This window comes from Catharus ustulatus, chromosome 29, assembly GCF_009819885.2.
Source record: "Catharus ustulatus isolate bCatUst1 chromosome 29, bCatUst1.pri.v2, whole genome shotgun sequence".
NCBI classification, from domain to species: Eukaryota; Metazoa; Chordata; class Aves; order Passeriformes; family Turdidae; genus Catharus; species Catharus ustulatus.
In genome coordinates, this window is record NC_046249.1 from 6,487,575 (window position 1) to 6,508,539 (window position 20,965).

At 45.4% G+C, this 20,965-nt stretch overlaps 1 protein-coding gene across 2 annotated transcripts in view; it reads left to right on the forward strand.

The window, feature by feature from the left end:
- RANBP3 (RAN binding protein 3) overlaps positions 1 to 20,965 on the forward strand; it is a 64,638-nt gene that overhangs the window by 8,889 nt on the left and 34,784 nt on the right. Inside the window, exons 2-3 of one of the 2 annotated variants that reach the window (XM_033081961.2) lie at positions 3,709 to 3,764; positions 16,496 to 16,699. In XM_033081961.2, the coding sequence (XP_032937852.1) occupies positions 3,709 to 3,764; positions 16,496 to 16,699 (260 nt within the window). The remainder of the gene's footprint in view (positions 1 to 3,708; positions 3,765 to 16,495; positions 16,700 to 20,965) is intronic. The other variant, XM_033081962.2, reaches the window with a different exon arrangement.

A 20,965-nucleotide genomic window follows, 5' to 3' on the forward strand; every position in this document is an offset into this window, starting at 1 on the left:
TTTTTGATCTGCAAAAATAAAACCTAGTATGTGGGTTCTTCAGTTTATGGAAACATGGTATGTGTAAGTGCTTTTGTATGAAAAACATTAAATGCTGGAGAGCTCTATGTAAATGCATATAAAAACATAACTAGAAATAGGAACCAAAGGCTAGAGTTGGATGTTTGAATGGAAATTTGGCACAGCAATTTTTTACCAAGTGCAGAAATGGATGATTAAGGGCAGTAATACTTTGCTTTTGATGCCTTCAATGAATATGTTTACCCAAAATTTAAATAGGGCTTAGTAAAACATGCAGTATTTAATGAAGGTGGTCAGATTAGGCAATCTAGTGATCACTTCTTGCCTTGGGCTAGAATCAGGAAGATGTTTCCAGCTCTGAGGTCTTGTTGCAGACTTAAGAAAGGACACAATGGACAAGTGTTCCCTATGTCTGTTCCTGAGTAAGCACTGATAAAATTGTTAGCTGTGAGTCCCTATTGCCTCATCATCATTCCTGATGCTGTCAGTTTGTCTCGCAGTCAATAAGAGCAGTAGTGAGATTCTTGGACCTTGAATACTGGATGGCTGTGTTCCTTCAGTGGACAGAGACGTCAAACATTGCACTGGTGTTCCCTTTTTCAGGTTGACTAACAGGCTTAGCCGCAGTTTGCTTTATTAGATCCTTTTGCCATTCTCATTTGTTATAGCTAGACACAAATCGCAAATAGTTTTTTTTACTCTCTTTTGTTCTTTGTTCTTTAATCTATTTTTTTTCCTATGAGCTTTCTGGTGTTCCTGACATCTGTGTTCTTTTTTTCTGAGTGCTTAGTTTTCAGTCAATGGACTCCGTCTCCAATTTTGTTGTGTTACTTTGCATCAGTTTCTCTGGCTACCCGTTCCATCTTTTGCCAGCTGTCCCATGCTTTTCTCTGCACTGTGCGTTGTTGCTTGGTCTGTTTTTCTTTGCTTTCTTCTCTCACTACTTCAATCCTTTATTATGCACTAGACGGACAAGTAGTTTTTATGCTCAGTTCTCCTTGGTATTTGCAGAATTTGGTGCAGGAGTCTCTTGTAAGGTGTGCGTGACAATCAAGTCCCACATTCTGGTAGATCTTCCTAATGACTGGTTTGGCAGAAGGCATGCTGCTGTAACAGTGGCACTAATGAACACTAAAGTATACCACATAGTATTAAGAAATAATTGTTGCCTTGAAGTCAAGGGTTAAAAGCCTCCCACAGGCAGGTTATACTGAGGCCAAGGGAATGAAAATGGATCTCTAGGTTGTTTCAACACACTGGGTTTTGAGACAGGTATTATGTTTAAGGGTCTGTATTGTTTTCACTTCTGAAATGGATTGCTCTTATTAATAAGCATTTTTTAAATTCAGAAGTATTTAATGGATAGATGAACATAAAAAATAAAGGAAAAAAAGAACAGACAAAATGATGTCATAAGTAGCTTAATTTCTTGATTGATTTTATCTTTTGTAGAACATGTTCTACCAGTCTTGCACGTTCAGTCTTGTGGTGGTTTTTTTGGTTTTGCTGGGTTATTCTTTTGATTTAGATCCACAGAAAAGTAGAAAGAGACTCTTCTACTCTCACAATTAAATGCGCAGTTCTGGTAATAATTTTCATAATTTTGTGTATGTCAACTAAAATTACACTTTTTAAGCCAAATAGATCTCACACTAGCAGTTCCCAAATGGACAGTTTCATCCCTTTTTTCCTTATATGGTGATACAAGTACTTTATTGATGCTGCAACTGACTTATGGAAGCTTTTGGGGTACTGGTTCGGGGTTTTTTTTTTTTTTGGTGCAAGGTAATTAATCTTTATATTTCCTTTCTTTTAATGCTAGCTTATCAAGCTCTGAAAGTTTTAAAATTTTTAGTTTTCCTAGATGTCTAGACTTCTTTATAAGATTGGATAATTGCAAATGTGGAACTTTCTGGCTAACTTCTTTGCAAATCTAGCTCTTCCTAAATCAAATTTCCAGACTGAAAGACAGACTGAAATATTGTACAGTATTTTCACGACTATATGGCTCACCCTTTTGACTAAAATTTTGATCGAAACCCGGAAATGCGCCTTATTATCCGGTGCGCCTTATATATGGACAAAGTTGGGAAATTTGCCAACCTGGAAGTGTGAGTCACGAGCTGAGCTGCGAGGGGGGACTGTGCCATGGGAGTGCCAAGCCACAAGGTGGGGCGGGAGCCGGGCGACCGCGGGCGGCAGGATCGGGCGGCTGTGGGTGGCAGGAGCCGGGTGGGGTGGGGGGCCGGCAGGAGCTGGGCGGGTGGCCCTGGCCAGCAGGAGCCGGGCGGGGGGAGCGGGAGGTGGCAGGCAACCCTGACCAGCAGGAGCCGGGTGGGGGGAGCGGGAAGTGGCGGGCGGCCCTGGCCGGCAGGAGCCGCACGGGGAGGGTGGGCGCGGGCGGCCGCAGGAGCCCCAAGCCGTGGCCACCCCACGATGCCCCGAGCTGTGGGAGCCCTGCACTGCCTCAGCCGCCCCGAGCCATGGCGCAAGCTGCACCTCACCAACTGCGCCAGCCAGTGCCAGGGGCAGGTGGGAGTGCCGAGGCCTGTGCACAGGGAGGAGCTTGGGGCTGCGTTTAAAGGCTACACCAATCTATGAAAAATGTTTGCAAATTGAGCGCCTGCCAGTAAACCCCACAATCGCGCGATTCCGTTACTTTGTTGCGCGCGGTGAGGATCCTCACTGCAAAAAAAGGTGCGCCTTATAATCCAGTGCACCTTATATATGGACAAAGTTCGGAAGTTTGCCGACGCCTGGATGCGCACCTTATAATCCGGTGCACCTTATAGTCATGAAATTACTGTACTCATCTTTAGCCCTGCAAACATACAGAGGGCTGCTGATTGCACAGTGTGTGCACAGCATCTTTTCAAATGTAACTCACACACAAGGTGTGTCAGTTTGTTGAACTCTCAGGAATTCTTACCTCTGCTTTATCACACACTTTCCACCTGTGTATGTATATTTTTGTTATTCAGGACACTGAGGTAGTTTTGAAATCTCACAAAAGGACAATGGAAATATACACTAATTCTAGACATGAATTCTACTTTTGTAGACTAGATGCTGATATGTGTATTTAGAAAATAGCATCCTGCTAATATTTGACTCAGAGCTTTAAAATGGAAGCGAGTACTCTTACATTATACAGAAAAGACTGGTTCCTCTGTAATATGTAATGTATCAGGTTTGAATTTTAGACCTGCAGATACTGGTTTTGAATCTTTCTAAAGTATTGAATTCCAATGAAATACAAGTGTAATCAAATGTCAGTGTTAGGTGACCTTTAAAAAAGGGTTGTATATAAGAATGTACAACTCCCTTTTCATTAATGCATGACAATGGGAAAGAAAAAACATCTATTCAGCTAGTGAACTGCTGCAGCAAAGGGTCTTTTCCTTCTGATATACCAAAGTATGGTACAAGTACTAGCTTGAAAGTGGTCTGGAGGGGAAACACAAATAGCTTTCAGATATTAGTTGTTTGCCTTAAAGCATTCCTTCTTGCTTTTGAAGATCAAGTCCTTATAAACATCTATTACCAGGAACTGGTAGAAACAGTATGTGTAAGTGAAATTTAACTGGCTTAAGGATTAATAATTGGCAAAAGCATCATAGAACATAACTTTTTCATAGTCAATATGAATGTGGTTGGAAAAAACCCCAATAATTTCTCTTTTTACAGAAAAACCTGCCATTGCTCCACCCGTCTTTGTATTTCAGAAGGATAAAGCACAGAAGGTAAGGAGATGCTGATTTTTTTGTTTTGTTTTGTTCTTAGCCCTGATTCCTTCCTTCCATGGTGATCAGCCCTTTACCTATATTGTTGCAAGGCTGAAGATGGCTAATGGGGCATAGGGCAAGCAGGTACTGAAGGGCTAAAAGTGGGAAGATGTATGGTGGTTTCACAATACAGGTAACTCTTCAGACAGAAGACTGAAGCAGTGTGGAATGAAAAGTGTGGTGAAGGTGTATCTTGAACGTGTGGCAGAGGAGTGTTGATACTTGAGTTGCATGACAAAGCTACAGATTTTGTTTTTCTGATAATAGGGCTAAGATAAAGCAAAGAAAACTGGTCTAGATTATGCTTTTCACCTCAGTGTATTTAAATGTCTCCCATGTCTTCGGGTAGTATGCTGGGAAGTGTCTAGTTACCTGGGGAAATGGTAATTCTGTTCCCTCATCTTGGTATGGTATTTAATTCTGTCTGGTTAATAGTAAAAGCTATTAAGATATTTGTGGGGTGGGGGGGGTGGGGGGATGGGGAATCAAGGTTACTCTTGTTTCTGTAGAAGATGGTGGGAACCAGGAGAAGTGTATGATACTTTCTGTAGAATCACTGAGTCGTTTTGTTATCTGTGGAGTCAGAAATGTTTGAATTTAAATACTGAACCACTTTTCAGTTGGTAGCTTTTCTTTGGTTTGGAACAAGTACCAGACTCAAGCTTTCTCACAGGTTCAGTAGATATATTCCTCAGCAGGAGCTTGAAATCGTTTCTGAGCTTGGAAATTATTTAAGTCTGCTGTCCTCCTCATATTAGGTAGTCAAATTATATCTGCCAGACAGTGAGTACTTTCAAGACGTTCTTTTGACTACGTTTTTTACATTGACTGTTAATATCTTGGGATGAAAGGAGTGGTAGTGTTTGCACTACCAATTTTGGTCATGTTTCCTTTTAGGAAGCAGCTCCCAATCACCCACTGTTGCTTAGACTCTTCTGAAGTCCCTTCTGAGTTGCATCGTGGTGAGTGTTCTCTGCAGGTGTTCTTTACCCTAGCGGTGATCATAGCAGCGTGCAATCCAGGCAGAGTGATATGCTCCTGTGTCCTTTTTTGCTGGCCTGGTCCTTACATGTCAAAATAGTAACTCTTGTACTCTCAAGTTCCTTCTCCAGCGGTCTGCACACTGCATGCCTTCAGCATTAAGCTGTGCAAGCTCCTGCATTGGGCTGTGAGGCAGATCTGTTGCACTCTGATAGGTCTCAACAAAATATTTGTAAAAACATACTAATTAAAGGCGCAATGTATTTTGGGGCTGGCAGAGAGGATCTGGGGAGGGAGATCTGTGATTTAATCTGCCCAGCTGCCTCTGAGGATGCTGAGGTGGTGCTGAGCAGGTAGCTGTATTCAGGACCGCCTCTGCCTGGCTTTGTTGGGTGGAGGGTCTATGGGTTGCTGAGCGTCTCGAAGGCTCGGGGATTAAGAGATAAGCTATAAATTGATCTAAATACCGAGTGGTGGTGGTGCTGTCATGGGAGCCAGCCGTTGTTGCTTTGGGCATGGAGTAAGTCTGGCTTGGGTGGGGAATATGGCCTGTTCCTTGAAACAGATCAGAGAGTCTAGTAGTAGCATCTGTCAGGTAGTTGCCGATTTTCAAAGAAGTAACAGACCTAAATACTAATGCTAAACTGTGTATTGCGTAGAGATGTAGGATATTTTTTTAAAGGGGAGGAGGAAGTGATTAATAATTTTAGTAGTTTTTATTGTCATGTACTTGATGTTGCAGAGAAGGATTTGTTAAAAGCATCAGTGCTGTGATTCTTGCAGTTTGATTAAATGAAGAGCTTGTTGCTCATGCCAGTAGTTGCTTTTTTGTAGTATAGATACAATAGTACTATAGTCAGAACATGATGCTGTTTGCCCAAAGTAACAGCCACTTAATATATTCTGTGTATATCAGAACCTAGCATTCAGGCTAGCTTTAATCAATTTAATTAGGGAAAAGTGCCTCAGGTTACATACTGATTGAGATCTTTCACTGTGTTTTCAGAAAGACTTAATAGATAAATGTTCCCAGGAAGGGTAGACTTTTTTACTGTTTCTGTAAAAGGTGCTTGGTTAAGTGCATTGCCTACCACAAGAGACTAATAAAGTTAACAGGGAAATCTTGTAAACTGAGAAGTTTTTCCTAGATCAGTGTTTAGAAGAAAATGCAAAAGTAACTACAAAATAGTTGTCAAACAACACACTACTTGAATATGTAATTTCTTAATGCAAATTACAATTCTAATTTAGCAAAATGTCTCTCTAGTCAAGTAACTTTTTTCTGTAAACAAAAGTGTTAGTGGAGGCTTTTTAGTGCTGACACGGCAGTCTGACAGTAAGCTGAGGGCAAGAAAAAGCATTGCATTGTGTATATAGTTAACCGTGGTGGTTATTTATGTTTGCCTAGTGTTTTTCCAGATGAACCTGGACATACTGAGCAGAATTATTTCATTGCAGTGTCTACAGATCCTCTTAGTATTACAGCTGGGTTGATATAATTCAGTGGTCTTACTGACTTTTCTGGAACTAACAGTAGTGTCTACTATTAAGTTAAACAATGTTCTTTTTTCTAGAAGTCTTGACTTAAGTTTGTGCTTGGAATGTTGACATTTGGGTCATACCAACACCATGAAACAACTCTCTGAAAGGAGGGTGGAGCCAGATGGGCCCTGCTAGCAGGGAGCAAGGGACAGGATGAGAGGAAATTACCTCAAGTTGCGCTGGGGTGGATTAAGTTGGATATTGGGAATTTCTTCTCTGAAGGGGCCATTCAGCCCTGTCACAGCTGCCCAGGGCAGTGGTGTCGTCCCCATCCCTACAGGGATTTAAAAGCTCTATGGATGTGGCACTTGGAGACATGGGTTAGTGATGGACTTGGCAGTGCTGAGGGAATGACTGGACTCTGATCTTGGAGGAGTTTTCCAACCTGAACAATTCTGTGTTTTTGTGGTCTTTTTCTCCACTAGAAATTGGAAAATATTCAGCATGTTCTAGGGCAAAGACCATACTAGTCTGGGAGCTAATTTTTTAACTGCGTCTTCCAGCTGAGGATGCATACACTTGAACAAAACATCAGAACTTGCAATTTGACGTGTTTCTTTAGATGAGACAAAAAGTGCATGGTGTTAGTAATGCTGCCTCTTAATTTTACTTTCCATAAGGAGGTTTGAGTTTTCTTTTGCAGTTAAAGACAGGATTAGTCTGTCCTTGTTTTCAATTTAGATGTCAATTAATGGTGGGTGTCAATGATGGTTACTAAATATGAGTGCGTCTGCATTTTCATGATTTTTGTGTCTCCTTAGCTATTTGAGAACTATTTTTCTAGTGTCTGAAATATACAGTAATTTCACGACTATAAGGCGCACCCTTTTGACTAAAATTTTCCCTCGAACCCAGAAGTGCGCCTTATAGTCCGGTGCGCCTTATCTGATGTACAAAGTTGCGAAATTTGCCAAACCGGAAGTGTGAGCTGTGGGAGGAGCCGGCACCCCCCCTACCGGCTGGAGGCGGGCCAGGGGGCCCGCGGCACCCCCCCTGCCGGCTGGAGGCGGGCCAGGGGGCCCGCGGCACCACCCTGCCGGCTGGAGGCGGGCCAGGGGGCCCACGGCACCCCCCCTGCCGGGTGAAGGCGGGCCAGGGGGCCCGTGGCACCCCCCCGTTGGGTGGAGGTGGGCCTGGGGGCCCATGGCTGCCGGGTGAAGTCAGGCCAGGGGGCCCGTGGCACCCCCCACTCCTGGGTCCAGGCAGTCCCGGGGGCCCATGGCTGCTGGGTGAAGGCAGGCCAGGGGGCCCACGGCACCCCCCCTCCTGGGTCTGGGCAGTCCCGGGGGCCCATGGCTGCCGGGTTGAGGCGGGGCCTCGGCCAGCAACTGCGCGCGGGAAGCTGGGGGCGGAGCCTCGCTGCAAAAAAAAAGTGCGCCTTATAGTCCGGTGTGCCTTATCTGATCTACGAAGTTGCGAATTTTGCCGACTCCCGGGGGGTGCACCTTATGATCGCGAAATTACTGTGATCTTGCAAATATCTGAATAATAGCACTGATATTCATGTTTCTGACAAGCTGAATTTCTAGGGCTGACACCAATTGAAAACTGCATCAGCTTAGGGCTCATACTGTTGAGATCTGAAAGCAATATGAGGTCTGAACCTCGCTATGTTAGGCATAGAGTTACTCAAAGTTATAGGCATATCTGTTACTCAGTTATCTATCCAGGTAACTTACTTATGAGGTAAGCTGTGCTTTTCTGAATTCACTTTCTGAATTAAGTATTTAAATGATGGATACACCTTATATCTGTGCTTAATATTAGAAACTTCATTGGTGCTTCTGCTCTGAAACAGATTTTATCTTCTGCCGTAAAACCATTTGATTACAAGTTTCTTGCCACTTTACTTTAAGTACAGTAATTTTAGGATTATAAGCTGCACCATTTTGACTAAAATTTTGGTCCGAACCTGGAAATGCGGCTTATAATCAGGTGCGGTTTATATATGGACATAGATCGAAAAGTTGCTGGTTTAGTTTGGAGGATAGGTGTCTGCTGAGAAAGGCAGGAGCCTCTCTTTGAAATGGAGAATGTAAACCCCCTCCCTTCAAATTATCATAATTTTGAAATCAAGCGGCTCTCGGCAAAGATATGGGAATTAGGAGTAACAGTTCTTTACTAGGGCAATTAAAGTAGAACTACAGTACTACAAAGGAGCAAACCTCAAACCCTGACAAAGTCAGAATACAACCTGACACCCCATCAGGCAGGGTGTTGGTAGCAGTCTGATTAAATGATGACTACAGTCCTCTTGTAGTGACAGATGTGGTTCAGTTGAAGCAGTGCTCCTGTACAAGGTGCAGTTTCCCTCCGGAGGTCCAGCGGTGATGTGGAGGAGTCCCATTTCCCTCTGGGGTCCAGTGGGAAAAGCGGCCACCTTAGTGTCCCAAAACCTCTGTTTTATCTTGGTAAGAAATGTTGGGCTCCTCCCCCTGGCTGGAGCAACTTCCAATGGGATGAAGTAATTTTATCAGTCACACAGTGGGACTCAATGGGACATTAGCAGAAAATGACTTGCTGGAGGAAGGATGAGTTGTGAAAAGATAAAGAACAATGCCCCCCCTGGTTTCAATGGATGGCCCATTATCAGAACATCTCCCACAAAGATAAGGATCACTTCCCCCACCCTCAACAGATGGTGATAGAATAGATACCTTTTATCACATCCTGTATTGTAACCCCAGACATACATGGACAAAGAACAAAAAGTTACTGACACCCGGACATGCGGCTTATAATCAGGTGCGGCTTATAATTGGGAAATTTTCTGAAGTTAACTTTAACATGCGTTTCTGAGGTGAAAGTATTGTTAGTTTTGGATTGACAAATTTTTAAACAAGTATATTAGCTCAAACAAATTTACAGTAATTTCACGAATACAAGCCGCACCATTTTGACTAAAATTTTGCTCCCACACTGGAAATGTGGCTAACACTCAGGAGCGGCTAATATGTGAATAATTTTCTGACATTTACAACCCCAGAAGTGCCAGCCGGGGTGCAGAGCCGAGCACCTGCCAGTAAAAGCCGGCATTTCGCGATTGTTACAAATTGGTTACTCTGCTGCGCCGCGGGTGGAGCCTGGCTCCCTGCAGTCAGCATGGGGGGCGGGGAGAGAGGCAGGAGAGCTCTCTCCTTCCCTTCCTCTGCCGCAGCCCGGGGAAGAGACGGGTGGGCCCCGTGCCGCCATCCCTGCGGCTCGGGGAGGAGGTGGGGGCCCCGTGCCGCCATCCCCGCGACTTGGGGAGGAGGTGGGGGCCCCGTACCGCCATCCCCGTGGCTCGGGGAGGAGGTTGGGGACTCCATCCCCGCCTGCCGCCACGGGAGTGGGGGGGACTTCGTCCCTGCCTGCCACCACGGGGCAGCGCCGGGCCAGGGCGAGCGAGACCAGAGGTGGCAGCAGGCCCCGAGCGGCCCCGCTGAGCGGCAGCGCGGGGCTGGGCCACCTGGCCCCGTCGGCAGCCCCGAGCAGGCCGAGCCTGCACAGCCCGAGCCGAGCCAGTAAACCCCGCCACGCCGCCATTCTGTTGCCATTTGGCAACTTTGTTGCATGCGGGTCCTCGCTGCAAATGACAGAGCAGCTTATAATTGGGTGCGGCTTATTTATGGACAAAGAACGAAATATTTGCCAACACCCGGAGATGCGGCTTATAGTCTGTGCGGCTTATATTCGTGAAATTACTGTAATCGGTAGTAGTGTAAAGAAACATTTGTCCAAAAATGTTTTTAAAGTAGTGTCATTTATTCTGCAAGTCTGAACTGTGGTAATCTGGTAATTACTGATCATCATCATACAGGATCGTTATGACCTCCCTAGTCACAAGTATAGGAAAAGATAGATTCTCCACTCAGATTTAAAAAAAACTTCGTACTTGAAAACACCAGTGTTTATGATGGAGCTTGCACCTTGTCCTCTTCCCCCCACCAGCTGTGTTGGGGTATTGGTAGAATACAGAATAGAGCACTTTATTTCTAGTTTGTGGTATAACTAATTTTGATCAGTGTACTGCTTTCCGTATGTGAATTGATAGTGGTGGTCTTTTAAGATAGATTGATTCTGAGAGAAGGTAAATCATGTGATATTTGGGTCATGTTCCATACCGAAGCAGTACAAATATTTTTAAGGAGTAACTGGGTCCTGAAGGTTCTAGAGTGAATAAGAGGCTATGTTGTTAAATTGTTCTAGCTGTCATAATGGTGTTAACTGTGGAGTTTTAAAACTAGGTATGGAGTTGTAAAAGTGATGTAGGGGATTAGAAGATGGCATTCCCAGGTAGCCTGGAGAACAAAATCATACGGATTTTTGGGGTTTTTGGTTTTTTTTAAATAGGTAAAGTAGGGGTTAGTTGAAGTCCTGCTTTGATGCAGTGTTATTTGGAAATGCTCGGGTTTTGGTGGTTGGGGTTGGCAAATAACTACAGAAGGTTCTTATGCTGTGGCCGTAACTTACAGGTTTAGGATAGTGGCAGAGAGAGAATTGGGAATTAAGTACAGTAATTTCACAATTAAAAGCCGCATGTCTGGGTGTCGGCAATGTTTAGGTCTTTGTCCATGTATAAGTCACACTGGAATATAAACTGTATTTTCATTCGCAGGGGGGACCCACGTGCAACAATGTAACAAATTAGTAACGGAATCGTGGGATCGCTTGCCCTTGCCCAGCGCTGCCCCTAGTGCCGGCGGGAGGGAGGCATGGAGCCTGCCTTCACCCACGGTGGGAGGGGGAGGGAGGCACGGGGCCCGCATACACCCACAGCAGCAGCAGGAGGGGGAGGCATGGAACCCGCTGGCACCTGCAGCGGGAGGGGGAGGGAGGCACGGAGCCCGCTTGCACCTGTGGCAGGAGGAGGAGGGAGGCACGGAGCCCACTCGCAGCCATGGTGGGAGGGGGAGGGAGGCATAGAGCCCACTTCCACCCACTGTGTCAGCATGAGGGAGGCATGGAGCCCCCGGGCCACGGGGCTGGCAGGAGGGAGCTCCTGCCTTCCCCCACCCCCTGTGCTGCCAGCATAGAGCCCACCTCCACCCACCGCGCAACAGAATAACTGATTTGTAACAATCGCACAATCGCGGGTTTTCCTGGCAGGTGCTCGACTTGGCACCTTGGCTTCCACTTCTGGGTTTGGAAATTTCAGAACTTTTTTCATATATTAACCGCTCCTGAGTGTAAGCTGCATTTCTGGGTTGGGAGCAAAATTTTAGTCAAAATGGTGCGACTTATAATCGTGAAATTACTGTAATTTGTGTATGGAGAGGCAAAGCATTCCCTTTCTCAGTCTGTCTCAGCATTGTTGGCATGGCTGCCAAGAGGTTTTGTTAGGATACCCAGTGGAACTGTATTGAAAGTCCATAGTTTTACTTAAGGAGTTACAATTAATGCTTCATAATTGTGAATATATTGCTGTACTTAAAAGAACAGCCATGAAGGTATTTGTAGATACAGTTGCACAAGAAAATGTTTGGAGCAATATAGAGAGCCTGATAAAGGGCTGTTAGGCATATAGGCAAGAGTTGTCCTTGACTCTAAGTAGGTAAAAAATGTGAAAATGTATTCTGAGAGTAATCTTTTTAATTTTTTGGATAGAGGTGCTAGAGTGAGGAGAATGAGGAAAGAAGTTGCAAATAGCTCAACTTAGAATTGGGAGGAAAAGCTGGTCCAAGAGTGCTTGTGCTAGTCTTTATTGGAAAAGAATATCATTTCCTTGCCTGTATGTGGTGACTGTAGTATCATGTGATGCTTAGCTTTTAAATATTCTTTCATGTCTCTCCTTATTTTCTGCAATGCAGAAGAAGTTAAATCTCCAAATAGACTCAGAAGTATTTAGTCTGGGTGTGTTATTTTTAGTTTTAATAAAATAGAATTTGTTTGATCTGGCTGAGCAAGGTGAATTTGTGTAGGTGGCTTCCTAAAATTATTCGTTTTTCCCTTGATCTTTGCCATAGTGTTTAAAAGACAGGAACAGTTTTCTGTCAAGTTCTCCCTAGAACTGTATTTTATAAGCAATGTTTTCTGTAGAGAAGAGGAGGCTCAAAGAGGGATTCATTTCTCAGACAAAATATTCCTGTAAAAAGGAGGAGAGTGAACTGTTCACCAACTCCAGGGAACTTCCAGAAAGAGCTTAGATTAGAATTCATGAAGCTAAGAGACTAGGAAACACTGTCAATAGTATGCATGACTAAGGATTAAAATTAATTTTAAGAGTTTGGAGTTTCCTTTGGATATGCTTTTTTGAGAAAAGCTGTACAAACCTCTGCCTGGAGCAGTTCTGGTTTGATAAATCCTTGAGTCCTTTGTTGGTCTCGTGTTCCATGACTTAAGCCACATACTATTCACAAAATTCTGAAACTTACAGTAGTTTCAATTATTATATTTTTTCTAGTATTTTATGTATTTTTATGTACAGTAATTTCATGATTATAAGGCGCACCCTTTTGACTAAAATTTTCCCCAGAACCCGGAAGTACACCTTATAGTCCGGTGCACCTTATCTGATGGACAAAGTTCAAAAAATTTGCCTACCCGGAAGTGACAGCTGCGAGCCACGGGGGGAGCCAGCAGGGCCATGGCTGCCAGGTGGAGGCGGGGCGAAGCAGCGGCGGGCACGCTCCGGCCCTGTGGAGGCGGAGCCGGCCCTCCAGAGGCACGCCCAGGCCCTGTGGAGGCAGAGCCAGCCCTCCAGAGGCACGCCCTGACCCCGTGCAGGCGGCATGGCCCCTACACAGGCACCCCCCGGCCCCGTGCAGGCAGCATGGCCCCTACACAGGCACCCCCCGGCCCCGTGCAGGCGGCATGGCCCCTACACAGGCACCCCCTGGCCCCGTGCAGGCGGCATGGCCCCTACACAGGCACCCCCTGGCCCCGTGCAGGCGGCATGGCCCCTACACAGGCACCCCCAGGCCCCATGGAGGCAAAGCCGCCCCTACACAGGCACGCTCCGGCCCCGTGCAGGCGGCACGGCCCCTACACAGGCACCCCCAGGCCCCATGGAGGCAAAGCCGCCCCTACACAGGCACCCCCCGGCCCCGTGCAGGCAGCACAGCCCCTACACAGGCACCCCCCGGCCCCATGCAGGCAGCACGGCCCCTCTAGAGGCAGCCCCTGGTCCCGTGGAGACAGCACGGAGGGGCGGCGGTCATAGCCCGGCCCCAGAGAGGCAGCACGGAGGGGTGGCAGGCATGCCCCGGCCCCGCCGGATACAGGCGGGCCTGGGGGCCCGCGGCACCGCCCCTGCCGGGTACAGGCGGGCCCTGGGGCCAATGGCTGCCAGCTTGAGGCAGAGCCTCGGCCAGCAACCGTGCGGAGGGAGCTGGGGGCGGAGCCTCGCTGCAAAAAAATAGTGCGCCTTATAGTCCAGTGTGCCTTATCTGATGTACAAAGTTGCGAATTTTGCCGACTCCCGGGGGGTGCACCTTATAGTCCGGTGCGCCTTATGGTCGTGAAATTACTGTATTTATGCATTGTCCATAAAATTCTTATCTAGGATACAGATTTTTCTTAACAGAAGTGGTGATTTGCAATAATTTTGTTTGTTTCTTTTATGGGTCTTGAAGCAGATATTTCACTCTTGCTTAGGATAGAAATGAGATTTCCACTTTTTGAAATGCTTTACACCAAATATTTCAAGTATTACAAGAGCTATTAAAATCTGTTGGAGATTTATTTAGCTTACTTTATGATACTCTAAATTGTGTCATATGAATTACAGTAATTTCACGACCAGAAGGTGCACCAGATTATAAGGCGCACCTCCAGGAGTCAGCAAATTTCGCAACTTTGTACATTATATAAGGCACACCGGACTATAAGGCACACTTTTTTTTTTTTGCCATGAAGATCTGTGCCGCGTGCGACAAAGTAATGAATTGGTAACAGAATCCCGTGATTGTGGTGTTTACTGGCAGGTGCTCAATTTGTAAACACTTTTCACAGATTGGCGTAGACTTTAAACGCAGCCCCAAGCGCACTCCCCATAGCGGGACCCGACACTCCCGTCCACCCCTGGCTGGCGAGGCGGGGCTCAGGGCTACTGCGGCTCGGGGCAGCCATGGCTCACACCTCGGGGTTGCTGCAGCTCAGGGTGGCTCAGGGCCACCACGCCTCGGGGCGGCTCAGAACCGCGGGTGGCTCGGGGTGCCTTGGGGCCGGGCGGGCTCGGGTCGGCCCCGCTTTTTCCCCGCCGGGGCCGGGCGGGCTCGGATCAGCCCCGCTTTTCCCCCGCCAGGGCCGGGTGGACTTGGATCGGCCCTGCCGGGCCCGGATGGGCCCCGCTGCTCCCCCACCGGGACGCCTCGGGGCAGCGTGGAGCTGCCCGGTCCCGCCCACCCCGCACGGCTCCTGCTGGCCGGGGGCTGCCCGGTCCTGCCCACCCTGCGCGGCTCCTGCTGGCCGCAGCCGCCCGCTCCCACCCCCGCCTTGCGGCTCAGCGCTCCCGTGGCACCGCCCGCCCTCGCGGCTCGGCTCACGGCTCACACTTCCGGGTTGGCAAATTTTGCAACTTTGTACATTATATAAGGCGCACTGGACCATAAGACGCACTTCTGTGTTCGGACCAAAATTTTAGTCAAAAGGGTGCACCTTATAGTTGTGAAATTACTGTACTTGCAAAGTATTTTTTCATTTCCAATTTTAAATGCTTAGCACAGGTGTGTATTGAATGTTCTTGCCTCGTCTTCATTATTAGCAATTTTCTGAACTGTACCTAAAAGTCAGTGTAAATTTTTGGTAGGGCTCTTATGTTTTTTGCATATATTTTGAGTGCTATGGCCAGTTCCAGGTAACCTTTTCCGGCTGCTCTCCTCAGAGGAAAAGGTAAGCATAGGTTGTTAGACCACTAAATTTTATTAAATGTTAGGTGAAAAATAAGTTTCTTTACCTCTTCTCGTTCTGTGGGGTTTTAAGTTAGTGTTTGGGTCTGTTATTAACAACTAAATATTAAAATGTTAGATAACTTTGACACTACAAAAACCTGGCATTCTGAACTTTTACCTGACATCTCTGGTATTATCCCCATAAATATATTTTGACTATTTTGAGCCTTAATTGTAGTGATTTCTTGCATGATAAAATTTCATGTATTGCTGGCTTTTGTTACCATGACAGGACAAGTGTTACTTGAAAAACTTGGCTCTTAAGATGTTAAATGCTACTGGGTTTTTTTGAGGCTTTTGCTTACTTTCTTGCAGGCACCTGGGCAATGATGAGCATGGTTAGTCTCTTTGTTCTACCAAGTTTTATCTGGTAGCAAGCCAGGGCTGTGTGCTTTCAAGTGCCATCTTTTCCTTATTGCTTAATTCTTCGGATACTTCACCGTAAGATGCAGGGAAGCTCAGCCCACAGATTGCAAGTGGGAGCACATCCTTGGCTTGCATGTTATCCATGGACTATAACTAAGTCCTTAATCACAATACAGTTTTTTGTTCTCAAAGCCTTTTCCCCTTTTTTCATTCTTTTAATGTGTGCAGAATATGATAATGCTAACTTTTGTTGTAAAAGCAGGGATGTGCAGCATTAAATCAAGTGAAGGAATGCAAAGTTTGTGGCAGAAGTTGAGCAAATACCAAATCTCATTAGGGTACACTAGTTATCTTGTCATCTTGAAATAGATTGAAACTTGCTAATTTATAAAAAAAGGCATTGGTGTTGCTTTTCAGATAACTCACTGTCATGTGAATATGAAACAATCCTGTGTCTTGTGTGAATGTTAATAAATTTCTGTGACAATTTTATAACCAACCTCACCTCCCTCAAAAGTGTGCTGAAGACGCAGTGAAGGACGCTTATTTAGAGTAATTGTCTAATTTTTATATCTGAATCTGCAGGTAAAACCTATCAGCTGTCCTTTAGTACTTGTAAGAGGAGAATGGTTAAATTCCAACAAGTCTGTAGCTGCCAAAATCCTCTTCGCTGGGGACGCAGATGATTTCAGTAACTTTCAAAAGAGTTAATTTGTTCCTGCTGAGGTTTTTCGCAGAGAGGTGAACTAATTCTGTCAGCAGGTTCTGTTACAGAGTTTCTGTGTCTTTTAATTGATGTCTCAGCAACAAGCAGCTTTTTCTGGCATACTCTGAAAACAGTGAAATTTAAAAATGGATCCTCTCACTAGGACCACCGATCTCTCATGTTGCAGCCTTGCATTGAAGGGACGTTGTCTTTTCTGCTCACAGTCCCCTGCAGAGCAAAAAGCTTTGTCGGATTCAGGCGAGGACCCCCAGGGAGAGGTTGAGCCCCCCTACCATGGTCTGGGTCACACAGAACCAGCTGGTGAGTGCGACTCTGAGCACCCTGTTCCTGCTGTGGCCTCAGTCAGTGCTACCCTGAGTCCTGCTTCTGAAACCCAGCTTGCTCCTATTCAACAAGAACTGGCAGGGGTAAGTGTCAACCTACCAAGTACTTGTGCTGCTGAGGGGATTAGAGGAAAAAGTCCCATCCATTAGGTGGAATCTGTTACTGTTAACTGTAGGTAGTGCAAATCAGTCTGTCTGGTTCTTTGATCTCAAGTGTTAGTCCTCTCTAAACCCTTGTTCCAATTAGAAGGAGTTAAATTTGTGAGTCTCTTTAGTAGCATAACTGTAGAAGACACCTCAAGTATTTTAAAATTTGAGGTGTAAACTGCGTGTTTGCTAAGGGTAAGAGCCCTTCTAATAAGGCAGGTCTATATTCGAGGGTTTTGCTTCAAGCAGTTAGAGAACTCTTTGTTCCCTCTATGGGCCGTAATGCTGCAGCTTGACAAAGTGAGCTGCTAATACTGCTTCCACTGGATATGTCATGTCAGTCTCTAAGGTATTTAACAGATTAAAAGTACCAAGCATCATAGTTTTAAATTTGGGTGTTTGGAGTGGGAAGGAAATCAGTATCTTGTGGAAAAGCTGTCAGTGCTCATAACTTGATTTTTCTACTGGTGATGTAGCAAAATCTCTCCTGAAAGATTGGATGACTAAATGACTGCTACCATACAGTCTTTCAGAGCAACTCTTAAGTGTTCCTAATCTTTCTGGTTGGTGGACCATGTTTTCTTGGTGCAGGTGAGTGTCACTGTTCATTCTGGCGTTACACTCTAGGCATGTGCTCTTTGCTAGATCTTTAAGGCTGCTTCACCTAATTACCTGCGCCCTTTTGTTGCAGTGATTGGTTTGGGGTTTTTTGTCCAAGAATTGGCCATTTCAAGTAAACCCAGTACTGAATGGATTGTCATGACAAGGTGCTAATAGCTGTAGGTTAAGGACCTCTCAATGTTCAAACTGTTGCTTGATTACCTGCAGAAATCTTTCAGGTTTTTTTCTGAAGATTGCCTTTTTCAGAGGTTAATATTTTAAAATATAGCTGATAAACATGTGGAAAATCATGCTCTGAAGAGCCAGTGTCCATAAAGGAGACAGGCAAGTCCTGCAACTTTATTTGAATAAAGGGAGAGAGTCCACTCGGCCACATGTTCCCACTGGGTTATCTCTCTCAAGGTTTCAGAGGGTGCAGTCTCTTTTTATCCTAAACTCCCGGCCACACGTTGCCCTCTTCCTTTCCCCATTGGCTAAGGTACCAGGAAAGTACAGCCTTCCCGAACCACCTAGTCCCCCTTGAACTTGGTATTTTACCCCAGAGTTCAGAAGTTCAGGCTTGTGCAGAGTCCCCCTCTTACCTGTTCCAGGACTCAGGCTGTCTGGGCTCAGTAACAGACCAGCTGTTTGAAGTTAGAGGAGACACTAAGACCCATTAAAAAGATGTTAACACGCATTCACTCACCCACCGAATTGGTTTGTGAAGACATTATTACACGTTTCCTATCAAACATAATCACAGGTTTTTATCTCAGTTTTCTGTCATTTGAAATTGCAATGTACTGGAACTGTCCAAGAGAATGGTATTAACCAGGCTTTCAGGAACACAGCAGCAAGTGGTTATCTTAGTTTTGTTCTTAGAGAGCAGAAAATCTTATCCCAGTTAACCCAGTTCTGAAAGAAATTTAAAACCCACAAATGCTGTTGGGGATCATATGCAGAAAGTAGTGGCTGTACATAACAGCTATTTCAGCATTCTTCTTGACTCCATTCAATTAAATGTACCAAATTGTGTAGTGCTCAGTATGGACATGTAACTGGTATGCACTAGCAAGTACTCGTCAAATTGTCCCAGTGTCTTACAGTAAAACCATCCCTTACCTTGAAATCTAGTCAATGTTCATGCATTTTAAGAGTATTTGTACTGGTTTGTTGGAGTGGCAGTTTTCATTCTGTCTTCCTAGGGCCTGGGAAGATGGATGAGTTAAGACAGAAGAGGCACTACATATTTCTTATTTACTAGTTTGTACACACACTGGCAGATATTTTTGATATTACATGAATTTAGTGTGGCCATAGGTACAGCTCCTTGCAGAGCTGATGGTTATGTCCTAACTTTTTGCTGACCCACACCAGCATCCCACAGCATGTGGCTGTCCCAGCAGGACTGCTGATCAAGAGGTTCTGGAACAGCTTTTAAAATCATGGCAGTTCAATAATGTCTGTGTATGTTCAGAGTCTCTGGACTGAAGACGTGCATTACTGTGCTCTTAAGTCCTTTATACATGACTTTTTGCATCTTAAAATGCATTTTCAAAGATAAACACTAGAAGTATACTCCTAGAGCTTTTTTCTGAATTACGCAGACCTTTTCTGCCTTACCCAAATTCTCCCTTTCTGTCCCTGTTTCTGCTCACTAGTGTGAATAAGCAGAAACTGACAAATTTGTTGAAGTTTTGAAGTTCTTCTCTTAGCTTGATGTTAAAATTGTGTGAGGAATTAATGTTTGTTAATTTAGTTAATTACTGTGACTTAGACTTCTAAGAAGCAGTTGGTAGCCTTTATGAAGCTAATATCCTTATCTGTAAATGTGTCATAATTGTATGAGCCTCTATTTATGCATAAATGTAACTGTTCTCCAGCTGGATTTCTGGAAGCTGGGGACAGAAGGAATATGTGAAAAGTGACTTCTGCTCTTAAATGAGAAAATTCTACCAAACAACTGAATGGAAATAAATTTAATCAGCTTGGTGGTTTCTTCCGGATGAGATGGTCCTGCTTTTTGTTTCCATTGTTTGGAGTACTTGTGTGAAGCAGGTGTTGCTGTAAAGTTCAGACTGAGTAGGTTGAGAAGAGAAACCCAAAATGAAGATTCTGGACTGCAGTTCATTGTCACTAAATATAATTTGCTGTTTTTTCAGTGTGTCAGGCTTGTCATACATATATACCCCTGATTTTTGTCTAGTCTACCCAGCTTCCTCTGGGTAGAAACAGCACTGGTATGCAATTCTGGCTGCAGTAGTGACTTACGGTATCCGTGGCTTCATAGAAAAGTGAAGCTTATGCTAATACAGTAGATCTGTGTACCCCCACCGCCATGGAATCTATCTGGCATCTATTTGTCCAAAGGTACGTAGCTTAAATCTCCCAAAACTCTTGGGCTAGGGAGGCATGGAGATAACATGGAGCAGATTCTCTGATCTGCTTTGCCTTCAGTAGGGTACAGGGTTGGTTTTGGATGTTGATGCCTGTTGCCCACTAAACATGTGATGGTCCATTAATTGTGCTTGTCAGTTATGAAATTACAATAAGATGATTTGAAGCTTGTGCTATGTAGATTTGACTTCTTTGAATGCGTTACTTGAGCACTGAGGATGAAGCATATATTAATAACATAAGTTTTTGACATTCAGGTGGAAATCACTTGTTTATTTTTAAGGATTTTGCATATAGAGATCTGCAGTTCCACTCATGCAATTTTTTTACCAAGTACAGTAATTTCACAACTCTAAGCCGCAACCATTTTGACTAAAATTTTGATCCCACTCCGGAAATGTGACTTATACTCAGGAGTGGCTCATATATGAAAAAAGTTCTGAAATTTCCCAACCTGGAAGTGCCAGCCAGGGTGCTGAGCCGAGCACCTGCCAGTAAAACCTGGGATTGTGTGATTGTTACAAATTGGTTACTCTGCATGGCGGGTGGAGGCGGGCTCCGTGCCGGCAGCATGGGAGGGGAGGCGGGGAGCTCCCTCCTACTGACCCTGCGGCCTGGGGGAGCGGGCGGGGGCTCCGTGCCCACCTCCCACCGTAGGAGCAGACGGGGGCTCCGTGCCCACCTCCCACCGTGGGAGCGGGCGGGAGGGGGCTCCGTCCCTGCCTGCCACCGCAGGGTAGTGCGGGGCCGGGGCAAGCGAGCGGCCCCACCGAGCAGCAGCGCCGAGCTGAGCCACCTGGCCCCATCAGCAGCCCCGAGCGGGCCGAGCCCACCCGGCCCGTAGCTGAGCCAGTAAACCCTGCGATTCTGTTACTAATTGGCAACTTCGTTGCACACGAGTCCTCCCTGCGAACGACAGTGTAGTTTATAATCAGCTGCGGCTTATACATGGACAAAGACCTAAAGGTTGCCAACACCCGGAGGTGTGGCTTATAATCGTGAAATTACTGTATTTTCGTTTTGCTTTTAGGATTTTTGATAAAAGTGGAAACAAATTGCTTATATGTGTGACAACACTTTATGTGCAACATGGAATCTTTTCTGAGTTCATATGCTGGTTGCTGAAATACATGATATCATGGTTTTCCATTTTAGCCTCATCTTTTGGGAAAGTATTGTATATTGGCAAGGGCAGTGAGTAATAAG